We start from the raw sequence: 23,612 nt of genomic DNA, 5'->3' as shown, positions 1-23,612 counted from the left end.
CTCATGGAAATAGTATTACATAAAATACAGTTGTAATTATATGTATTTGCTTAGGGCCAGGGCCAGCTTGCCTTACTGAAAGTAAAGGAAGGGATGTAGGTAATCAATGGATGGATAGGGGGATGAATGGCATCACCTCTTCTTCTCAGGGACAAATGGGTAATTAAAGAAGTGATGGAAGATTGAGTCAAGTTATATACTTAAAGGTCCAATGCAGCCATTTTTTATTAATATCTGGATAACAATTAAAACGTGTTAGGGATAGGGTCCTTTTTTCAAAAAGTAAGTGATTATTTAATCGCTATTTGTGATTTTATGAAGCCTGTGCTGGTTGAAAAATATATTGTCGGGCGCCATCCTCAAACAATCGCATGGCATGCTTTCACTGTAAAGCCTATTGTAAATCGGACAATCCCGTTAGATTAACAATAATTTAAGCTTTTAACCGATATAAGACACTGGGTATGTACCTAGATGTTTAATATCCATAATAATAATTTGTTTGTGTGTGTGTGTGTGTGTGTGTGTGTGTGTGTGTGTGTGTGTGTGTGTGTGTGTGTGTGTGTGTGTGTGTGTGTGTGTGTGTGTGTGTGTGTGTGTGTGTGTGTGTGTGTGTGTGTGTGTGTGTGTGTGTGTGTATTTATTTATACTGAGATAATGTAACAGATCATGTGACACTTAGATTGCACACAGTTTGACTTTATTTAGCTAGTTATGTGACTTCTGAAGGTGAATAGTTGCACCAGATCTTATTTAGGGGCTTCATAGCAAAGGGGGTGAATACATATGCACGCACCACTCTTCCGTTTTTAATTATTTTTGTATTTTTTTAAACAAGTTATTTTTTCATTTCACTTCACCAATTTGGACTATTTTGTGTATGTCCATTACATGAAATCCAAATAAAAATCAATTTAAATTACAAGTTGTAATGAAACAAAATAGGAAAAACACCAAGGAGGTTGAATACTTTTGCAAGGCGCTATATGTAACACTTCATCTGTGGTGAAAGGTTATAGAGCTAGACCATTGTTTGACAGACCACGAGATCCCGATAATCGGTTTTGTCACAAAATCGTCTGTAGCGTCCGAATGGATTGGCCAACAAACTATTCTGACCCCTCTATGGAAAGATGAGACCGACTCTCCTGAACATGGAGTTCTCCGTTTTGCTCTACGACCCCCACAAACGTCTTGGTACTCGTCTTGAAGTCCGTACAGCCGATCTGCCATCTTCTGTCTGTAGCGTCCAAACAGTTTGGGCTACACACTAATATACCCTTTTGTGGAAAGGTGAGACTCTCATGAACAATATTCGTCTGAAGGTCCCTCAGTACCAGCTGAATATAATGAATAGAAGTACTATATATACGGTATGGACACTGTTTAGTACCAAGAATAAGGCGTTAAATACATGTAAAATATTTCCTGATCGGTCTTTTCTCTCAGATATAGGACAAACACTTCAGAACAAACTTCCTTTAGATTTTTTGGGGGGTCTATTTGTTCCACGTAGTGAAGCTGTGTAACACACTAGGCGTAGTGGGTGCGGAGTCAGGTGCAGGAGGCAGAAAGTTCAGAATAGCGCTTTATTACGCACAGGGAAAAGTAGTACTCTCCACAAAACTGGGCGTAATCAAACAAATGCCCAAAACAGGTAACTGAACAACACGCACCACCACACGTCAACACAGTGGGAAAAATAATCAAGCCCGCACAAAGAGCAGGCGGGCCTACCGGCTTAAATAGCCCAACTCAAAATCTAAACAAGAAACAGGTGAAACAAATCAGACAAAACCAACAGAAAAGGGAAAAGGGATCGATGGTAGCTAGTAGGCCGGTGACGACGACCGCCTAGCGCCACCCGAACAGGAAGAGGTGCCACCTTCGGTAGGAGTCGTGACAAGCTGTTATTCTGGCTCCCGAGTGGCACAGTGGTCTAAGGCACTTAATCTCAGTGAAAGAGGTGTCACTACAGTCCCTGGTTTGAATCCAGGCTGTATCACATCCAGCCGTGATTGGGAGTCTCATAGGTGCGGCGAACAATTGGCCCAGCGTCGCCGGGGTAGGCTGTTATTGTAAATAACAATTTGTTCTTAACTGACTTGCCTAGTCAAATAAGGGTTAAATAAAAAAAATAAACAAATGATATGTGTTTGTATGGGCTAAAAGCAGTAAGGCCAAAAATATAATGTCATCTAATGCCAAGAGTTTGCAAAGCTGTCATCAAGTCAAAAGGTGGCTGCTTTGAAGAATGTAAATAGAATGTAGAATGTAAAATATATTTTGTTTTGTTAAGCACTTTTTTGGGTACTGCATGATTCCTTATGTGTTATTTCATAAATTTGATGTTTTCACTATTATTCTACAATGTAGAAAATAGTTAAAATAAAGAAAAACCCTGGAATGAGTAGGTGGGTCTAAACATTTGACTGGTACTGTATATTTCTTGTTAAAAGAGTGTACAGTAAAACCAGCACATAGACCTAGAGTAATCCCATGCAGGCACAGATGTATTTATTTTTATTTAACCTTTATTTAACTATTGTATTTAGATAATAAACGACATGGTAGGTGACAGTGTATAACTAGAGCATACCTCTCCACACCTCTTTACCACCATCAATCGCACTAAAGGAAGGTCAGCTAGGCCTGTGTCCGTTCACTGTAGTCTAAAAAGTCCTGTTCGCTCCATTACTTCACAACAAGGAGAACAAGAACAGCTCTCCCCCTCACCTGAAGTAACCCCCACATCACCTTCCCCCCCTCTGCCTCACCCATCCTTGCTCTCCATGGGAGAATCTCAATTGCATTCTGCTCTCTCCTCGCCTCCTTTACAAAACATATTGGTGGAGAAGGTCAGAGGGAAGGGACCTCTGACTTTTTCATCTAATGGGTTTTGAGAAGGAGACGAGTAGAGAGGACGCGAGGTGTATGCAATTGAGATCGTCCCTATGTTCCCCCTTCAGCACTTACCTTCCTCCTTCCTTATCTCCCTCATCCCCCGTTCCCTGCTCACCATTTCTTGTCCTCACTTACCTGACCCTTCTCCCACCTCGTTCCCCGTCCCTCACTCTGTTCCCTACTCTACCTAATGCCCCCCTCTCTCAGCCTCCTTCCCCCACAGCCCCTTTGCTGTCACACCAGTTGCAAATTGCCAAACAAATGAACCCCTTGCCAGGGACACATTAGGATAAATTATCTTTAAAGAGAACCATTTATTTAAATCTCAACTGAGAGAGTGGGTGGAATCTCTGATTCCATTTGGCTCCTCCTTGGGAGAAGCAGAGGATGAAGGGGGAGGGGGGGGGGGTGAAGCACAGGGATGGCATTTCAATGCCATTTAGATGAGTAGTCCCAGTGCACCAGCGTGTGCGAGAGAGCGAGATAAATATCTTACAATAACCTCTCCTCTTGTTCCAAGCAGTGCCTTACGTTACGTTCTGCTTAATCATATTTACACTGAGTTTACAAAACATTAGGAACACCTGCTCTTTCCATGATATAGACTGGACTGACCGGGTGAAAGCTATGATCCATTATAGATGTTAAATCCACTTCAATATGTGTAGATGAAAGGGAGGAGACAGGATAAATAATGATTTTTAAGCCTTGGTGGGGGAGGGGGGGCAACTCAATATTCGGAAGGTGTTCCTAATGTTTTGAACACTATATATCATGGTGAATAAGAGTCAAATGATATGGTCGTCTCTTGTTTTTCAGATATATTGGTATATCTTATCTCTCCCGCTGAAACCCTGACAGCCTTACTGAGGGGAATTGACTTGTGACTTGGGCTAAGGTCAAAAGTAGTGCACTATTATAGGGAATAGTGGGCCATTTGGGACATACATTAAGAGTCGCATGAAATGAAGAGCGGGAGAATGGTTATTCTAGAAGCTTTTACATCAGTTCACACCTTTAAAAGTTTCCCTGATTTCAGTTCATAGTACCTTTCTCTCAATCACAATCTCTCCCTCTCTCTCCCTGGCTTGCGCGCGCTCGTTCTCTCTCGCTCTCTTGCGCTCGCTCCCCCTCTCTCTCGCTCCCCCTCTCTCTTTCTCGCCACCTCTCTCTTTCTCGCCCCCTCTCTCGCCCCCCCCTCTCGCTCCCCCTCTCTTGCTCCCCCTCTCTCTCACTCTCGCTCCCCCTTCTACCTCTCTCTCTTCCCTGCTGTGCCATCATGAAGCTAGGCTCTCAACACTTTAAGGTTGTTTTTTTTCTCCATCTAATTTTACCCTTGGGTAAACTCGAGTAGATTTCATATGAACGCCCATCATTTTAAACACTTGTTTCAGGCGTCATTTCTCCCTGGGTTTATGGGTGCCTTCGCTCTGCTACGGTGATGGACTATTAATAAAAAGACAGGCAAATGCGGAGAGGAGAGTGAAGCATTCTGGGACTGTAACAATGGTGAACATATATGCGATGGCACTACTTCCCCATGAGATTCCTTATTAGAGATCCCGCAATCAAAACTGATTTTTGTTTTGATTCTACTAAGTTCCTTTATGCTATTTAATTTATTGAGAACAAACAAAAAGAGAAACGCTTCATCTGTTAGACCATCGTCAGTGGATGTGACTACCTCCACAGTACCCCTTTCTTTCTTTCGCTACCCCAGCTAAAGGAAGGGAAGGGAGGGTCCAGACATACACCATCCTTCCAGCTGGAGAGCTAACCTCTAGCTGGATTTTGCTCCAACCTAACCCTAACATCTAATTCTACTAAATAGCTCCTAATAATAATATTAATAATAATAATAATAATACATAGGACTTATACAGTGCTTTTCATGGACCCAAAGTTGCTTTACAATTAGATATTTTTTTAAACAAACAGGAATCAAAACAAAACATCAGACTAAAATAAAACATGAATAAAGAGAAGGGTGGGGTCAAAGAAGGGAAAGAGCAGTGTTACAGCAGGAAGCAGAAGCCTGCTTACCAAGTAACTCTCCAGAAGGGAAAGAGCAGTGTTACAGCAGGAAGCAGAAGCCTGCATACCCAGTAACTCTCCAGAAGGGAAAGAGCAGTGTTACAGCAGGAAGCAGAAGCCTGCATACCCAGTAACTCTCCAGAAGGGAAAGAGCAGTGTTACAGCAGGAAGCAGAAGCCTGCATACCCAGTAACTCTCCAGAAGGGAAAGAGTAGTGTTACAGCAGGAAGCAGAAGCCTGCATACCCAGTAACTCTCCAGAAGGGAAAGAGCAGTGTTACAGCAGGAAGCAGAAGCCTGCATACCCAGTAACTCTCCAGAAGGGATAGAGTAGTGTTACAGCAGGAAGCAGAAGCCTGCATACCCAGTAACTCTCCAGAAAGGAAAGAGCAGTGTTACAGCAGGAAGCAGAAGCCTGCATACCCAGTAACTCTCCAGAAAGGAAAGAGCAGTGTTACAGCAGGAAGCAGAAGCCTGCATACCCAGTAACTCTCCAGAAGGGAAAGAGCAGTGTTACAGCAGGAAGCAGAAGCCTGCATACCCAGTAACTCTCCAGAAGGGAAAGACCAGTGTTACAGCAGGAAGCAGAACCCTGCATACCCAGTAACTCTCCAGAAGGGAAAGAGCAGTGTTACAGCAGGAAGCAGAAGCCTGCATACCCAGTAACTCTCCAGAAAGGAAAGAGCAGTGTTACAGCAGGAAGCAGAAGCCTGCATACCCAGTAACTCTCTAGAAGGGAAAGAGTAATGTTACAGCAGGAAGCAGAAGCCTGCATACCCAGTAACTCTCCAGAAGGGAAAAAGCAGTGTTACAGCAGGAAGCAGAAGCCTGCATACCCAGTAACTCTCCAGAAGGGAAAGAGCAGTGTTACAGCAGGAAGCAGAAGCCTGCATACCCAGTAACTCTCCAGAAGGGATAGAGTAGTGTTACAGCAGGAAGCAGAAGCCTGCATACCCAGTAACTCTCCAGAAGGGAAAGAGCAGTGTTACAGCAGGAAGCAGAAGCCTGCATACCCAGTAACTCTCCAGAAGGGAAAGAGCAGTGTTACAGCAGGAAGCAGAACCCTGCATACCCAGTAACTCTCCAGAAGGGAAAGAGCAGTGTTACAGCAGGAAGCAGAAGCCTGCATACCCAGTAACTCTCCAGAAGGGAAAGAGTAGTGTTACAGCAGGAAGCAGAAGCCTGCATACCCAGTAACTCTCCAGAAGGGAAAGAGCAGTGTTACAGCAGGAAGCAGAAGCCTGCATACCCAGTAACTCTCCAGAAAGGTAAGAGCAGTGTTACAGCAGGAAGCAGAAGCCTGCATACCCAGTAACTCTCCAGAAAGGAACGAGTAATGTTACAGCAGGAAGCAGAAGCCTGCATACCCAGTAACTCTCCAGAAAGGAACGAGTAATGTTACAGCAGGAAGCAGAAGCTTGCATACCCAGTAACTCTCCAGAAAGGAAAGAGCAGTGTTACAGCAGGAAGCAGAAGCCTGCATACCCAGTAACTCTCCAGAAGGGAAAGAGCAGTGTTACAGCAGGAAGCAGAAGCCTGCATACCCAGTAACTCTCCAGAAGGGAAAGAGCAGTGTTACAGCAGGAAGCAGAAGCCTGCATACCCAGTAACTCTCCAGAAAGGTAAGAGCAGTGTTACAGCAGGAAGCAGAAGCCTGCATACCCAGTAACTCTCCAGAAAGGAAAGAGCAGTGTTACAGCAGGAAGCAGAAGCCTGCATACCCAGTAACTCTCCAGAAAGGTAAGAGCAGTGTTACAGCAGGAAGCAGAAGCCTGCATACCCAGTAACTCTCCAGAAAGGAACGAGTAATGTTACAGCAGGAAGCAGAAGCCTGCATACCCAGTAACTCTCCAGAAAGGAAAGAGCAGTGTTACAGCAGGAAGCAGAAGCCTGCATACCCAGTAACTCTCCAGAAGGGAAAGAGCAGTGTTACAGCAGGAAGCAGAAGCCTGCATACCCAGTAACTCTCCAGAAAGGAAAGAGCAGTGTTACAGCAGGAAGCAGAAGCCTGCATACCCAGTAACTCTCCAGAAGGGAAAGAGCAGTGTTACAGCAGGAAGCAGAAGCCTGCTAACCCAGTAACTCTCCAGAAGGGAAAGAGCAGTGTTACAGCAGGAAGCAGAAGCCTGCATACCCAGTAACTCTCCAGAAAGGAAAGAGCAGTGTTACAGCAGGAAGCAGAAGCCTGCATACCCAGTAACTCTCCAGAAGGGAAAGAGCAGTGTTACAGCAGGAAGCAGAAGCCTGCATACCCAGCAACTCTCCAGAAGGGAAAGAGCAGTGTTAAAGCAGGAAGCAGAAGCCTGCTAACCCAGTAACTCTCCAGAAGGGGGGTTGGCAATCCCTGCCTTCTTGAAAGACAGCAGAGAGCTATAGAACTACTGTAAGCACCACACAAAACTCATGAAATGGTGGTCCTAAAGTACATCTACTGCATGAGTAGGGCAAACCGATGACTATGCTCTAATAATCTTTAATGTACATTTAGGGTTGATTTAAGGTTATATTAAATCTTACTGTACATGTACCGTATGAATGACGCTAACTGTTTGTTGTATGGGTCGTGTGTTTCGTAGGTTGTTATATGGGTTGTCTGTTTCATAGTGCTGTACTACAGGCTAATAAGCTTTCAAGTGCATTAAGGGTTACATTTTACATTCTAGTCATTTAGCAGACGCTCTTAACAAGATCGAATTGAAGGAGCAATTAGGATTAAGTGCCTTGAAAAAGGGCACATGGATCGATTTTTCACCTAGTCGGCGCAGGTATTTGAACTAGTGACTTTGGTTACTGGCCCAATGCTCTTAATTAACCTTTTATGGCTGCAGCCCGGTGTCGGTACACTTATGACAACAGCCCGTCCAAGTGCAGGGCGCGAAATTCAAAAGATATTTTTTTGAAATATTTAACTTTCACACATTAACAAGTCCAATACAGCAAATGAAAGATACACATCTTGTGAATCCAGCCAACATGTCCGATTTTTAAAATGTTTTACAGCGAAAACACCACGTATATTTATGTTAGCTCACCACCAAATACAAAAAAGCACAGACATTTTTCACAGCACAGGTAGCTTGCACAAAACCAACCTAACTAACCAAGAACCAACCAAACTAACCAAGAAACAACTTCATCAGATGACAGTCTTATAACAAGTTATACAATAAATCTATGTTTTGTTCGAAAAATGTGCATATTTGAGGTATAAATCATAGTTTTACATTGCAGCTACAATCGGAAATAGCACCGAAGCAGCTAGAACAATTACAGAGACCAAATTGAAATACCTAAATACTCATCATAAAACATTTATGAAAAATACATGGTGTACAGCAAATTAAAGACAAACATCTTGTGAATCCAGCCAATATTTCCGATTCTTTAAGTGTTTTACAGCGAAAACACAATATAGCATTATATTAGCTTACTACAATAGCCAACCACACAACAGCATTGATTCATTAGGCACGTTAGCGATAGCGAATAAACCAGCAAAAGATATTAATTTTTTCACTAACCTTCTCAAACTTCATCAGATGACAGTCCTATAACATCATATTACACAATACATATATGGTTTGTTCGAAAATGTGCATATTTAGCGGCACAAATCGTGGTTATACATTGGGAAAACTTAGCATCTTTTTCCCAGAATGTCCGGATATATTTCTGACACTCACCTATTCTAATCAAATAACTATTCATAGACTTTACTAAAAAATACATGTTGGACAGCAAATTAAAGATAGCTTAGTTCTTAATGCAATCGCCGTGTTAGAATTCTAAAAATAACTTCATTACGACATGCAGCTTACGTTATGGCGAGAGAGCGCCCAAAATCTGGGCGCAAACTAATAGTACACATGTTCGACAGATATATGAAATAACATCATAAATGGGTCCTGCTTTTGATGATCTTCCATCAGAATGTTGTACAAGGGGTCCTTCGTCCAGAACAATCGTTGTTTGGTTTTAGAACGGCCTTTTTCCCTCTCGATTTAGCAAGCAAAACTTGCCAAGTGGCGTGAAGCTCTCCATCGTCAACAAACTCAGAGAACGGAACACGCCAAAACTCCCGAAAAAATGTCAATAATCTGATTAAACTATATTGAAAAAACATACTTTACGATGATATTGTCACATTTATCAAATAAAATCAAAGCCGGAGCTATTAGCCGTCTATAACAACAGCTTTTCAGAAGCCAATCCGGAAGTCCTTTCCGCGTCTTCCTGAACAAAGGAAATTGGGGTCCTGTCATTCCAAGCGCTCTCTTTTGACCATAGAAAGAGCTAGAGACCCCATTTCACCTCTCACAGCCTATTGACATCTAGTGGAAGGCGTATGAAGTGCATGTATACTAATAGATTTCAAGCAAAAGATTAGGTAGGCCCTGGAACAGAGCCTCGATTTGAGATTTTTCACTTTCTGACAGGAAGTTTGCTGCAAAATGAGTTCTGTTTTACTCACAGATATAATTCAAACGGTTTTAGAAACTTGAGAGTGTTTTCTATCCAATAGTAATAATAATATGCATATTGTACGAGCAAGAATTGAGTACGAGGCCGTTTGAAATGGGCACCTTTCATCCAAGTTACTCAATACTGCCCCTGCAGCCATAAGAAGTTTTAACCACTAGGCTATGTGCCACCCAGTGGGTGGTATTAGGTTATATAGAGTGGCTGCTGGTAGTGACACGAACTGATGATTTATGGGTTGTTTCATGGGTTGTTTCATGGGTTGTGTCTATAGTTTTATAAACTTCATTAAGTACTAAAGTCTAGTAATCATTAACTAATGAAGGTTAATCTGTCTGGACAAATACATCAATACAGACCAGAGTGCTGATCCAATGCTAAGTAGTGATATTACTGTACAGTACTACCTCCCTTCAGACCAGTCTGCTAAGTAGTGATACTTACTGTACAGTACTCCCTCCCTTCAGACCAATCTGCTAAGTAGTGATACTTACTGTACAGTACTCCCTCCCTTCAGACCAGTCGGCTAAGTAGTGATATTACTGTACAGTACTCCCTCCCTTCAGACCAGTCTGCTAAGTAGTGATACGTACTGTACAGTACTCCCTCCCTTCAGACCAATCTGCTAGGTAGTGATATTATTGTACAGTACTCCCTCCCTTCAGACCAATCTGCTAAGTAGTGATATTACTGTACAGTACTCCCTCCATTCAGACCAATGTGCTAAGCAGTGATACTTACTGTACAGTACTCCCTCCCTTCAGACCAGTCGGCTAAGTAGTGATATTACTGTACAGTACTCCCTCCCTTCAGACCAGTTTGCTAAGTAGTGATACGTACTGTACAGTACTCCCTCCCTTCAGACCAATCTGCTAAGTAGTGATACGTACTGTACAGTACTCCCTCCCTTCAGACCAGTCTGCTAAGTAGTGATATTACTGTACAGTACTCCCTCCCTTCAGACCAGTCTGCTAAGTAGTGATATTACTGTACAGTACTCCCTCCCTTCAGACCAGTCGGCTAAGTAGTGATATTACTGTACAGTACTCCCTCCCTTCAGACCAATCTGCTAAGTAGTGATATTACTGTACAGTACTCCCTCCCTCCAGACCAATCTGCTAAGTAGTGATATTACTGTACAGTACTCCCTCCCTCCAGACCAATCTGCTAAGTAGTGATACGTACTGTACAGTACTCCCTCCCTTCAGACCAGTCTGCTAAGTAGTGATACGTACTGTACAGTACTCCCTCCCTCCAGACCAATCTGCTAAGTAGTGATACGTACTGTACAGTACTCCCTCCCTTCAGACCAGTCTGCTAAGTAGTGATATTACTGTACAGTACTCCCTCCCTCCAGACCAATCTGCTAAGTAGTGATATTACTGTACAGTACTCCCTCCCTTCAGACCAATCTGCTAAGTAGTGATATTACTGTACAGTACTCCCTCCCTTCAGACCAATCTGCTAAGTAGTGATATTACTGTACAGTACTCCCTCCCTTCAGACCAGTCTGCTAAGTAGTGATATTACTGTACAGTACTCCCTCCCTTCAGACCAATCTGCGAAGTAGTGATACGTACTGTACAGTACTCCCTCCCTTCAGACCAATCTGCTAAGTAGTGATACTTACTGTACAGTACTCCCTCCCTTCAGACCAGTCTGCTAAGTAGTGATATTACTGTACAGTACTCCCTCCCTTCAGACCAGTCTGCTAAGTAGTGATACGTACTGTACAGTACACCCTCCCTTCAGACCAATCTGCTAAGTAGTGATACGTACTGTACTTTACTCCCTCCCTCCAGACCAGTCTGCTAAGTAGTGATATGTACTGTACAGTACCCCCCCCCCCCCCCTTCAGACCAATCTGCTAAGTAGTGATACGTACTGTACTTTACTCCCTCCCTTCAGATCAGTCTGCTAAGTAGTGATATTACTGTACAGTACTCCCTCCCTTCAGACCAGTCTGCTAAGTAGTGATATTACTGTACAGTACTCCCTCCCTTCAGACCAGTCTGCTAAGTAGTGATATTACTGTACAGTACTCCCTCCCTTCAGATCAGTCTGCTAAGTAGTGATATTACTGTACAGTACTCCCTCCCTTCAGACCAATCTGCTAAGTAGTGATATTATTGTACAGTACTCCCTCCCTTCAGACCAATCTGCTAAGTAGTGATATTACTGTACAGTACTCCCTCCATTCAGACCAATGTGCTAAGCAGTGATACTTACTGTACAGTACTCCCTCCCTTCAGACCAGTCGGCTAAGTAGTGATATTACTGTACAGTACTCCCTCCCTTCAGACCAGTTTGCTAAGTAGTGATACGTACTGTACAGTACTCCCTCCCTTCAGACCAATCTGCTAAGTAGTGATACGTACTGTACAGTACTCCCTCCCTTCAGACCAGTCTGCTAAGTAGTGATATTACTGTACAGTACTCCCTCCCTTCAGACCAGTCTGCTAAGTAGTGATATTACTGTACAGTACTCCCTCCCTTCAGACCAGTCGGCTAAGTAGTGATATTACTGTACAGTACTCCCTCCCTTCAGACCAATCTGCTAAGTAGTGATATTACTGTACAGTACTCCCTCCCTCCAGACCAATCTGCTAAGTAGTGATATTACTGTACAGTACTCCCTCCCTCCAGACCAATCTGCTAAGTAGTGATACGTACTGTACAGTACTCCCTCCCTTCAGACCAGTCTGCTAAGTAGTGATACGTACTGTACAGTACTCCCTCCCTCCAGACCAATCTGCTAAGTAGTGATACGTACTGTACAGTACTCCCTCCCTTCAGACCAGTCTGCTAAGTAGTGATATTACTGTACAGTACTCCCTCCCTCCAGACCAATCTGCTAAGTAGTGATATTACTGTACAGTACTCCCTCCCTTCAGACCAATCTGCTAAGTAGTGATATTACTGTACAGTACTCCCTCCCTTCAGACCAATCTGCTAAGTAGTGATATTACTGTACAGTACTCCCTCCCTTCAGACCAGTCTGCTAAGTAGTGATATTACTGTACAGTACTCCCTCCCTTCAGACCAATCTGCGAAGTAGTGATACGTACTGTACAGTACTCCCTCCCTTCAGACCAATCTGCTAAGTAGTGATACTTACTGTACAGTACTCCCTCCCTTCAGACCAGTCTGCTAAGTAGTGATATTACTGTACAGTACTCCCTCCCTTCAGACCAGTCTGCTAAGTAGTGATACGTACTGTACAGTACACCCTCCCTTCAGACCAATCTGCTAAGTAGTGATACGTACTGTACTTTACTCCCTCCCTCCAGACCAGTCTGCTAAGTAGTGATATGTACTGTACAGTACCCCCCCCCCCCCCTTCAGACCAATCTGCTAAGTAGTGATACGTACTGTACTTTACTCCCTCCCTTCAGATCAGTCTGCTAAGTAGTGATATTACTGTACAGTACTCCCTCCCTTCAGACCAGTCTGCTAAGTAGTGATATTACTGTACAGTACTCCCTCCCTTCAGACCAGTCTGCTAAGTAGTGATATTACTGTACAGTACTCCCTCCCTTCAGATCAGTCTGCTAAGTAGTGATATTACTGTACAGTACTCCCTCCCTTCAGACCAATCTGCTAAGTAGTGATATTATTGTACAGTACTCCCTCCCTTCAGACCAATCTGCTAAGTAGTGATATTACTGTACAGTACTCCCTCCATTCAGACCAATGTGCTAAGCAGTGATACTTACTGTACAGTACTCCCTCCCTTCAGACCAGTCGGCTAAGTAGTGATATTACTGTACAGTACTCCCTCCCTTCAGACCAGTTTGCTAAGTAGTGATACGTACTGTACAGTACTCCCTCCCTTCAGACCAATCTGCTAAGTAGTGATACGTACTGTACAGTACTCCCTCCCTTCAGACCAGTCTGCTAAGTAGTGATATTACTGTACAGTACTCCCTCCCTTCAGACCAGTCTGCTAAGTAGTGATATTACTGTACAGTACTCCCTCCCTTCAGACCAGTCGGCTAAGTAGTGATATTACTGTACAGTACTCCCTCCCTTCAGACCAATCTGCTAAGTAGTGATATTACTGTACAGTACTCCCTCCCTCCAGACCAATCTGCTAAGTAGTGATATTACTGTACAGTACTCCCTCCCTCCAGACCAATCTGCTAAGTAGTGATACGTACTGTACAGTACTCCCTCCCTTCAGACCAGTCTGCTAAGTAGTGATACGTACTGTACAGTACTCCCTCCCTCCAGACCAATCTGCTAAGTAGTGATACGTACTGTACAGTACTCCCTCCCTTCAGACCAGTCTGCTAAGTAGTGATATTACTGTACAGTACTCCCTCCCTCCAGACCAATCTGCTAAGTAGTGATATTACTGTACAGTACTCCCTCCCTTCAGACCAATCTGCTAAGTAGTGATATTACTGTACAGTACTCCCTCCCTTCAGACCAATCTGCTAAGTAGTGATATTACTGTACAGTACTCCCTCCCTTCAGACCAGTCTGCTAAGTAGTGATATTACTGTACAGTACTCCCTCCCTTCAGACCAATCTGCGAAGTAGTGATACGTACTGTACAGTACTCCCTCCCTTCAGACCAATCTGCTAAGTAGTGATACTTACTGTACAGTACTCCCTCCCTTCAGACCAGTCTGCTAAGTAGTGATATTACTGTACAGTACTCCCTCCCTTCAGACCAGTCTGCTAAGTAGTGATACGTACTGTACAGTACACCCTCCCTTCAGACCAATCTGCTAAGTAGTGATACGTACTGTACTTTACTCCCTCCCTCCAGACCAGTCTGCTAAGTAGTGATATGTACTGTACAGTACCCCCCCCCCCCCCCCTTCAGACCAATCTGCTAAGTAGTGATACGTACTGTACTTTACTCCCTCCCTTCAGATCAGTCTGCTAAGTAGTGATATTACTGTACAGTACTCCCTCCCTTCAGACCAGTCTGCTAAGTAGTGATATTACTGTACAGTACTCCCTCCCTTCAGACCAGTCTGCTAAGTAGTGATATTACTGTACAGTACTCCCTCCCTTCAGATCAGTCTGCTAAGTAGTGATATTACTGTACAGTACTCCCTCCCTTCAGACCAATCTGCTAAGTAGTGATATTACTGTACAGTACTCCCTCCCTTCAGACCAGTCTGCTAAGTAGTGATATTACTGTACAGTACTCCCTCCCTTCAGACCAGTCTGCTAAGTAGTGATATTACTGTACAGTACTTCCTCCCTTCAGACCAGTCTGCTAAGTAGTGATACTTACTGTACAGTACTCCCTCCCTTCAGACCAGTCTGCTAAGTTGTGATACTTACTGTACAGTACTCCCTCCCTTCAGACCAGTCTGCTAAGTAGTGATATTACTGTACAGTACTTCCTCCCTTCAGACCAGTCTGCTAAGTAGTGATACTTACTGTACAGTACTCCCTCCCTTCAGACCAGTCTGCTAAGTAGTGATATTACTGTACAGTACTTCCTCCCTTCAGACCAGTCTGCTAAGTAGTGATACTTACTGTACAGTACTCCCTCCCTTCAGACCAGTCTGCTAAGTAGTGATATTACTGTACAGTACTTCCTCCCTTCAGACCAGTCTGCTAAGTAGTGATACTTACTGTACAGTACTCCCTCCCTGCAGAACACTCCACTGATTCAAGATGAATCCATTCTTTGTTCATGTAATAACTACAATTAGGCTACTGATTTTATCTAGAAATTGTGTTAGTTTAAGTCATTTTATCATCTTCTGCTCAGTCTATACCATCTATAGCTCACCAATCACTGTACCTGTACACAGCCAATCTGTAAACAGCACACCCAGCTACCTCATCCCCATAGTGTTACTTATCCTCTTGCTCTTTTGCACCCCAGTATCGCTACTTGCACATCATCATCTGCACATCTATCACTCCAGTGTTAATGCTAAATTGTAATTATTTAGCCTCTATGGCCTATGTATTGCCTTACCTCCATACTCTTCTACATTTGCACACACTGTACATAGCTTTTTCTATTGTGTTATTGACTCTAGGTTTGTTTATCCCATGTTTAACTCTGTGTTGTTTTTTGTCGCACTGCTTTGCTTTATCTTGGCCAGATCGCAGTTGTAAATGAGAACTTGTTCTCAACTGGCCTACTTGGTTAAATAAAGGTTAAATAAAAACCTTCGTCAAACATGTACAAATCTGACAAAAAAAAGAATAAGGAAAATCTAAATCATTGTCATATCATAGTGGGGTAGCTACAGGGTACAGTTCATTTGATGTTCATGTCAACAACGTTCCCATGATTTCCTGCTTCTATATCTTCTCCATATCTTACTAATTGGGCTCCATTAACATGCATTATGTGCTATTTGTACAGTACTGCACAAACGATGCTTGGGGTAAGAAAAGACAGGAGAAGAGCTTTCATGAGATTAGTAAAGAGAGTAGAAGACAACTGATTCAAGACACACAGCGGGAACAAGTAAAAATAATCTGTTTCTATTATCTCTATAAATGGATCATAGCCAGAAGAGAACCATCAAGAGGGTGGGAGACTGAGCATGCTGGGTGGTATTCTGACATGAGATCCGTGCTCTTAATTAGAATTTTCTCAAAGTCTGCCATTGATATCAATGAATGATTTCAAGCAAAGGTCCTAGTTGTGCAAGCTTGATCTTCACTCTGAATCAGGCCCGGTGAGGACAGCAGGGTTGTCACATAACCCAGTCGTATGACCCACTCCTAGTGTTTTACAGAGCCCTCCTGCCTCATGTGTTGTCCCCTTCTGCTGTCACCGCCACCGTCTCCGCGGGCGACAGTTGACAAGATGATGGGTGAGGTCAGAGAGAGGTGGCTTGACAAACTTCACTATCTCGCTCTTTCTCTCATTCTTTTTCTCTTTCTTTCCTCCTCCTCTTCCTCCTCTCTCTCTGTCTTGCTCTCTCCCTTCTCCCTCTCTGTATCTCCCTTTCTCCTGAACCACCTCGTCTTCCCTCCGCCAGCCACCACGTTATCTTTACTGTCAAATCTTTGACCCTAAACCAAAGTAACCCACGAGAAATGCTCCCCTCTCCTTTCATAATGTTAGCTAGAGGAGGAAGAGGAGGAGAGTGTTGTCAGCGTGTCAGCCGGTGGCTTGTGCCCACGAGGCCAGCTCTTTCTTCACACCTGCCTTCAAGGATAAGTGGGCTTGTCACGGGCAAATCTAATCTGTCGCTAGGCTCAGTCACACTCAATCCCTAGCTGTGCTAACTCGTCTACTCCTGTCCTTGACTGTCTGCTAGCATTGTTAGCTGCTCACCTACACTACTGCACTCTCTACTCCTGTCCTTTACTGTCTGCTAGCATTGTTAGCTGCTCACCTACACTACTGCACTCTCTACTCCTGTCCTTTACTGTCTGCTAGCATTGTTAGCTGCTCACCTACACTACTGCACTCTCTACTCCTGTCCTTGCATCTGTGACTGACCATAATGGCACCCTATTTCCTATATAGTGCCTATATATATTTATTTATTAATGTATTTATATAGTCCCTATGGGCCCTGGTCAAATGTAGTGCACTATATACGTAGGTAACATGGTGCCTCTTGGGACACAGTCTATCTGTTAGCATTGTTAGCCCCCAGCTCTAGTGCTCTCCTCAGCACAGGAGGTTGGTGGTACCTTAATTGGGGAGAATGGGCTCGTGTTAATGAGTGGAGCGGAATAAGTTGAATGGTATCAAATCCATCAAACACATGGTTTCCTTGCCTCCCGAGTGGCGCAGCGGTCGAAGGCACTACATCGCAATGCTTGAGGCGTCACTACAGACCCGGGTTCGATCCCAGCCTGTGTCACAACCGGCAGTGACTGGGACATAGATGAGGCGGCGCACAATTGGACCAGCGTCGTTAGGCGAGGGTTTGGCCGGCCGGGATTTCCTCATCCCATGGCACTCTAGCGACTCCTTGTGGCGGGCAGTCCGCCTTTAAGCTGACTGCAGTCACCAGCTGGATGGTGTTTCCTCTAACACATTGGTGCGGCTGGCTTCCGGGTTAAGCGAGCAGTGTGGCTTGGCAGGGTCATGTTTTGGAGGATGCATGGCTATCGACCGTCGCCTCTCCCGTGTCCATAGGGAAGTTGCAGCAATGGGACAAGACTGTAAGTACCAATTGGATATCATGAAAAAGGGGTAAAAGTACAACAAAATAAGTATAATAATAATAACACATGGTTCCAGGTGTTTAATGCCATTATATTTGCTTCGTTCTGGCCATTATTATGAGCCGTTCTCCCCTCAGCAGCCTCCTGTGCCCCTGAGTGTAGCCTCCCCTGAGTGTAGCCTCCCCTGAGTGTCGCCTCCCCTCAGTGTAGCCTCCCAGGTAGAGAAAGAAAAGGGATATGTACACTAACAAACACTTGAGCGAACAGCGGCGATTTCATCGGGAAATGAACAGAAAATGATGGCCGATGTTGTGGTCAGAGGTTATAGGACACCCACCGCTTGCTGTTATTCGTTCGTTGTCCTCACAGTGTTTTGTCTCTTAGATCTGACTCGTCTTCTTGACGAGCTGTAATCTGCCATCACACTGTGCACTTACGTAAAGACAGAACATCAACCATTATGTTAGAAAGAGGAATAGCGGGAGAAAGAGATGAGTGTGTGAAAAATACTTTATCTTTACATTTTAGCCATTTAGCAGACACTATTTTCCTGAGTGACTTACAGTTAGTGCATTCAACTTAAGATAGCTAGGTGAGACCACCACATCAGTCATAGTAAGTACATTTTTCCTCAAAGTGGCTATCAGCAGTCAGAGTTAGTAAGGGATTAAAAAAAACTACTGTGTGTTAGTTCACAAAAGGAATGTCTTTTTGTGGGGGGTTGAGGAGGTGGTGGGGGGGGGGGCTGTGGGATTATTTAAAATACTCTTTGAAGAGGTAGGGTTTTAGATGTTTTTGGAAAATCGTCAGGGAGACTGCTGTCCTAGCTTCAGGGGGAAGCTGGTTCCACCATTGGGGTACCAGGACAGAGAAGAGCTTAGACTGGGCATCTCGAGATAGAGAGAGAGCATCACTGCCTGGTACGGCAATTGCTCGGCCTCCGACCACAAGAAACTACAGAGGGTAGTGCGTACGACCCAGTATATCACTGGGGCTAAGCTGCCTGCCATCCAGGATCTCTACCCCAGGCAGTGTCAGAGGAAGGCCCTAAAAATTGTCCAAGACCCCATCCACCCCAGTCATAGACTGTTCTTTCTACTACCGCATGGCAAGCGGTACCGGAGTGCCAAATCTAGGACAAAAAGGCTTCTCAACAGTTTTTACCCCCAAGCCATAAGACTCCTTAACAGGTAATCAAATGGCTACCCAGACTATTTACATTGTGCGCCCCCCCCCCCCCACAAACCCCTCTTTTACGCTGCTGCTACTCTCTGTTTATCATATAACCATAGTCACTAACTATACATTCATGTACATACATCAATTGGCCCGACCAATCAGTGCCCCCGCACATTGGCTAACTGGGCTATCTGCATTGTGTCCCACCACCCGCCAACCCCTTTTTCACGCTACTGATACTCTCTGTTTATCATATATGCATAGTCACTTTAACCATATCTACATGTACATACTACCTCAATCAGCCCGACTAACTGGTGCCTGTATATAGCCTCACTACTGTTATAGCCTCGCTACTGTTATTTTTCACTGTCTTTTTACTGTTTTATTTCTTTACTTACCTATTGTTCACCTAATACCTTTTTTGCACTATTGGTTAGTGCCTGTAAGTAAGCATTTCACTGTAAGGTCTACATCTGTTGTATTCGGCGCACGTGACAAATACACTTTGATTTGAAATATGAGAGAGAGAGAGAGAGAGAGAGAGAGAGAGAGAGAGAGAGAGAGAGAGAGAGAGAGAGAGAGAGAGAGAGAGAGAGAGAGAGAGAGAGAGAGAGAGAGAGAGAGAGAGAGAGAGAGAGAGAGAGAGAGAGAGAGAGAGAGAGAGAGAGAGAGAGAGAGAGAGAGATAGAGGGAGAGAGAGAGAGAGAGAGAGAGAGAGAGAGAGAGAGAGAGGGAGAGAGGGAGAGAGGGAGAGAGTGAGAGGGAGAGAGGGAGAGAGGGAGAGAGAGAGAGAGAGAGAGAGAGAGAGAGAGAGAGAGAGAGAGAGAGAGAGAGAGAGAGAGAGAGAGAGAGAGAGAGCAGTGGAGCAAAACAGAACAGTGGAGGCCTATCAGAGGGAGATGAATTAAGATGGATTAGAATTTGGATGGTACTCGGAACACAAAGTGGGCTGTCTAATATCTAATCAGCTTCACATTCAGCCGGTGCAAATTCCTCCCATAAGTGCATTGTAGGTCAGTTATTAACCCACTGTTGTCGAACATTTAGAGTTCATTACAGAGGCCGCATTGGCCATTGCCTATTCATTTAAATTAATTGAAAATGAATATACTGAAATTGATGAGGATCATTCTGTTGCTAATTTGTACAGTAACTTCAGAACGTATTAATACTTGTGGTGCGCGGGTCAGATGTTTGTTCACCCGCACCCACCCGCAATAGCTAATAATCCATCTGGAACCGCCCGACTATATGTGAGAAAGTCAAAATCTGAGGGTTGCACAGGACCCTAACCTCAAATACAGAAATTGTGCTGTAGGCTACAGTCAGATGGAAAGATTTTTTTGACAGGGGGTGCAGGATTGTTTTTTGTGCCTAATAGAGATATATTTCTGCTTAGAATTTCCGACATTTTCACAGGCTATGTATTAGTCAACTTGCAGCTTCTCTTCTGTCATTATATTTTGCCTTAGAAGACTAAATAAAGCCCTGCTCACCAGGATAATGTCATACATTTATAGAATGAAAGAAATGCTTCAATCTAGTTGACATCGGTCAAATTCTCTGTGATCTCTGCTTCTTTCGAGGAGCAAAGACGTTTGGAGACCTGGGATAATATACAATAAAAACATATTAAAAATCAAAGATTGTCCATGAAACATGTCCAAATGACATCAGTTTGATCGGTTGTAAGGAAATAGAAGCTGTGAAAATCCCCCAACATGTTTCTGATAAGATTTCAGTTTGGCTTGGATTAATATTTTATGTTGTTGAAATATGATCAGCTATCGGCTAAGGTGTATGTAAACTTTCGACTTCAACTGTACATGTAGGAGCAGTCAGCACGGTACATCAGGACACACAACTGCAATGAGTTCCGACTACTAGAGTCTTCCTCAGGCAGCTTTGTGGATGGAAGCTGACGCTTCTCTAGAAGTAAAGGTGAGGACAGGTAAATATCACATGACAGGTAAATAACTATACACAAAACAAATCTACAATATTATCACGTCAGTGTATAGACGCAACATGAAAAATATCACATAGGAATGTATACAAAGGAGGTGCGTAAAGGATTACTCTATCAGAGCTGCATGTGTACAGTACATGCACTGGTGCGTAAAAAACGCACAAGGCACATTGTGACAATTATCAATAACTCAGCAGAGCAAGGAAATACACAAACGCCTGATCAGTCTAGGAAGGATTGTGTATACTAGAGAAAAAAGTTCAGATCTAGTTTGTTTAATACGTGGGGGGGTGACAGTGTCTAGGAGATGGATCCATTTACCCTCTTTTTGAAGTAAGAAAAGGTCAAAATCACCTCCTCTCTCATTCCTCCGCATTTTCTCTATAGCCCAGATCTTTAGTTCATTGACTGAGGTCTTGGTGCTGAATAAAGTGGGCTGCTAGAGGATAGTTCTCCTCCTTGCTCTAATAGAGCTTTTGTGTTCTCTGACCCATGTCTCAGTGTGCATGTGGTCTTCCCGATGTGTAATTTGGAGCACGGGCACTGGATAATGTAGAGTGAGTCCATTCAACTTATTATGTGACTTGTTAAGCACATTTGTACTCCTGAACTTATTTAAGTTTGCCATAACAAAGGGGTTGAATACTTATTGACTAAAGACATTTCAGCTTTTCATTTTTAATTCATTTGTAAACCTTTCGAAAAACGTAATTACACTTTGACATTATGGGGTATTGTGTGTAGACCACACAACAACATGTGGAAAAAGTCAAGAGGTGTGAATACTTTCTGGAGGCACCCTCATTTGCATCATAATGGAAAGGCTGTTTTGCTCTAAATTGTCTTGTCATTTGTTGGTCACTATGAGTCATCATGGACTGTCAACATGTCCTCATTTCACTACTCTTCCGTGTTTGCCTTTTCATTTAATGTGTGTGTGAGATCAGTGAGTTTTGAGCTGTGAGTATGAGTTATTGTGGGTGAGATCATCCATGTAATGGTTGAGGTATTGTTGGTAAGTTGGTGCTGGTTATGAGTTAGTCATAAAAACAGAATGAAGTGACTCTGTTGTTAAGTTACACTCAGGTCAGGGGATCTGGAATCTGCTAGCACACCTTCATAGTGGCTAAAGATATTGATCATACTCTATATTGATGTTCATGCTCCTGATATAAATCCATTCCCATTCTGTTGTCATTGTGTGAATTTCAATGAATTTGAAAATAAACTTCCATTGTTTTACTACTTTGAGTATTTTTTGGTAGTATATTATATGCTATGGAATGTGTTCTGTGTGGAATGACATAGGCTATCTTGTGTTAAATATGAGCTACTTATAATAACCACTTCCTCCTTCTCTCTCCCTCTCCACAGCTAACCCAACAGGCCCGGCGGTGAAGGGCTACCCAGGTCCATCGGAGGGGGTATTCCATGAGTCAAGCAGTACCACAGGGATGGTGGTTGGCATCATAGCGGCAGCCGCACTCTGTATCCTCATCCTGCTCTACGCCATGTACAAATACCGCAACCGGGACGAGGGATCTTACCATGTGGACGAAAGCCGTAACTACATCAGTAACACATCGCAGTCCAACGGGACGTTGGTGAAGGACAAACCGCCGAACGCAGCCAAGACCTCCTTTAAGAGCAAGAAGAATAAGGACAAGGAGTATTACGTGTGATCCTTACTGTCTCTGGTCTTCGCCACTGGCCCGACAAACTTTTTGACTCGAGAAGACCAATCAGGAGATCAGAAGACCACTAAAAAGTGTATAATAATGAACAAACAAAATTCAACAAAAACTACAAAATAACATTTTGTCTTAAATTTTACCCAAGACATGGTGGGATGGTGTTATACCTGAATGTCAAATGGACTAAAAAATAAAACAGAACATCTTCCTTTAGATTCTTAAAACCCAACAAATTGGGCTTTAGGAAATAGCACCAGGGAGATTGAGGTACTCTATTGGACTATACTGAAGAGGGTTTGGAACTGCAGAATAATCAACAGGAGTACCTATACATCTTAAAACAACAAACAATCCAATCAGTTTTATTCAGTTTATTACCAGGGTGTTGGTTGTCCAAACGGGTGAGGAGAGATGCAAACGGGTGAGGAGAGATGCAAACGGGTGAGGAGAGATGCAAACGGGTGAGGAGAGATGCAAACGGGTGAGGAGAGGTGCAAACGGGTGAGGAGAGATGCAAACGGGTGAGGAGAGATGCAAACGGGTGAGGAGAGATGCAAACGGGTGAGGAGAGATGCAAACGGGTGAGGAGAGATGCAAACGGGTGAGGAGAGATGCAAACGGGTGAGGAGAGGTGCAAACGGGTGAGGAGAGATGCAAACGGGTGAGGAGAGGTATACAATTGAGGAAGATATATAACAACTATAAACTCCAATGTTTAATTTACATATCCTGTGTTTGTGTTAACTGGGACCTTTTCTACGAGAAAATACTTAAAACACACAAATGAGGTAAATAAAGAAAACCCAACACCAAACATGTGCAACAACAGATGACGAGTGAATAGAAAAGATATGGCATAATGGGAAGGCAAGGTAACAGTGAAGAAGGAAGTGAAAGGATAAAGATGCTACCTACTGTATGTTTGACTAATCAGCCAAAGTTTTAGCACTTTTTATGGTGGCAATGATGGCCAAAACACAGACTAAAGGAACATTTGGCTGCCTGATCTATCAACAGTGCAAAGACAAAATGGCCTCCGATTAATCTTGATCTAGAGAGACTTATGTCAAGTTATGATTAAGATTCATCTTTGCCAGTTAAGAAATCATGATGCCTTTGATTCCACACTGTTGTTGAAAACTAAGGCAAAGTGTTTTTCATTCTGATACTGGAACACTCCATGCACGCAAAACGTATCTTATTACAGTACATGTTTATATACAGTACAACCAC

The 23,612-nt window shown here is 43.5% G+C and overlaps 1 protein-coding gene across 1 annotated transcript in view; it reads left to right on the top strand.

Annotated features, from left to right (window-relative positions):
• LOC120046020 (neurexin-1a-like) overlaps positions 1 to 22,367 on the top strand; it is a 683,076-nt gene extending 660,709 nt beyond the window's left edge. The window contains exon 22 of the mRNA XM_038990933.1: positions 22,052 to 22,367. Coding sequence (XP_038846861.1) covers positions 22,052 to 22,367 — 316 coding nt within the window. The remainder of the gene's footprint in view (positions 1 to 22,051) is intronic.
• Positions 22,368 to 23,612: the final 1,245 nt, after the last annotated feature.

The sequence above is a fragment of the Salvelinus namaycush genome, chromosome 4 (genome assembly GCF_016432855.1).
Source record: "Salvelinus namaycush isolate Seneca chromosome 4, SaNama_1.0, whole genome shotgun sequence".
Classification (NCBI taxonomy): domain Eukaryota; kingdom Metazoa; phylum Chordata; class Actinopteri; order Salmoniformes; family Salmonidae; genus Salvelinus; species Salvelinus namaycush.
Note: the sequence above shows the minus strand (reverse complement) of the source record. Positions and strands in the feature narration are given on the sequence as shown.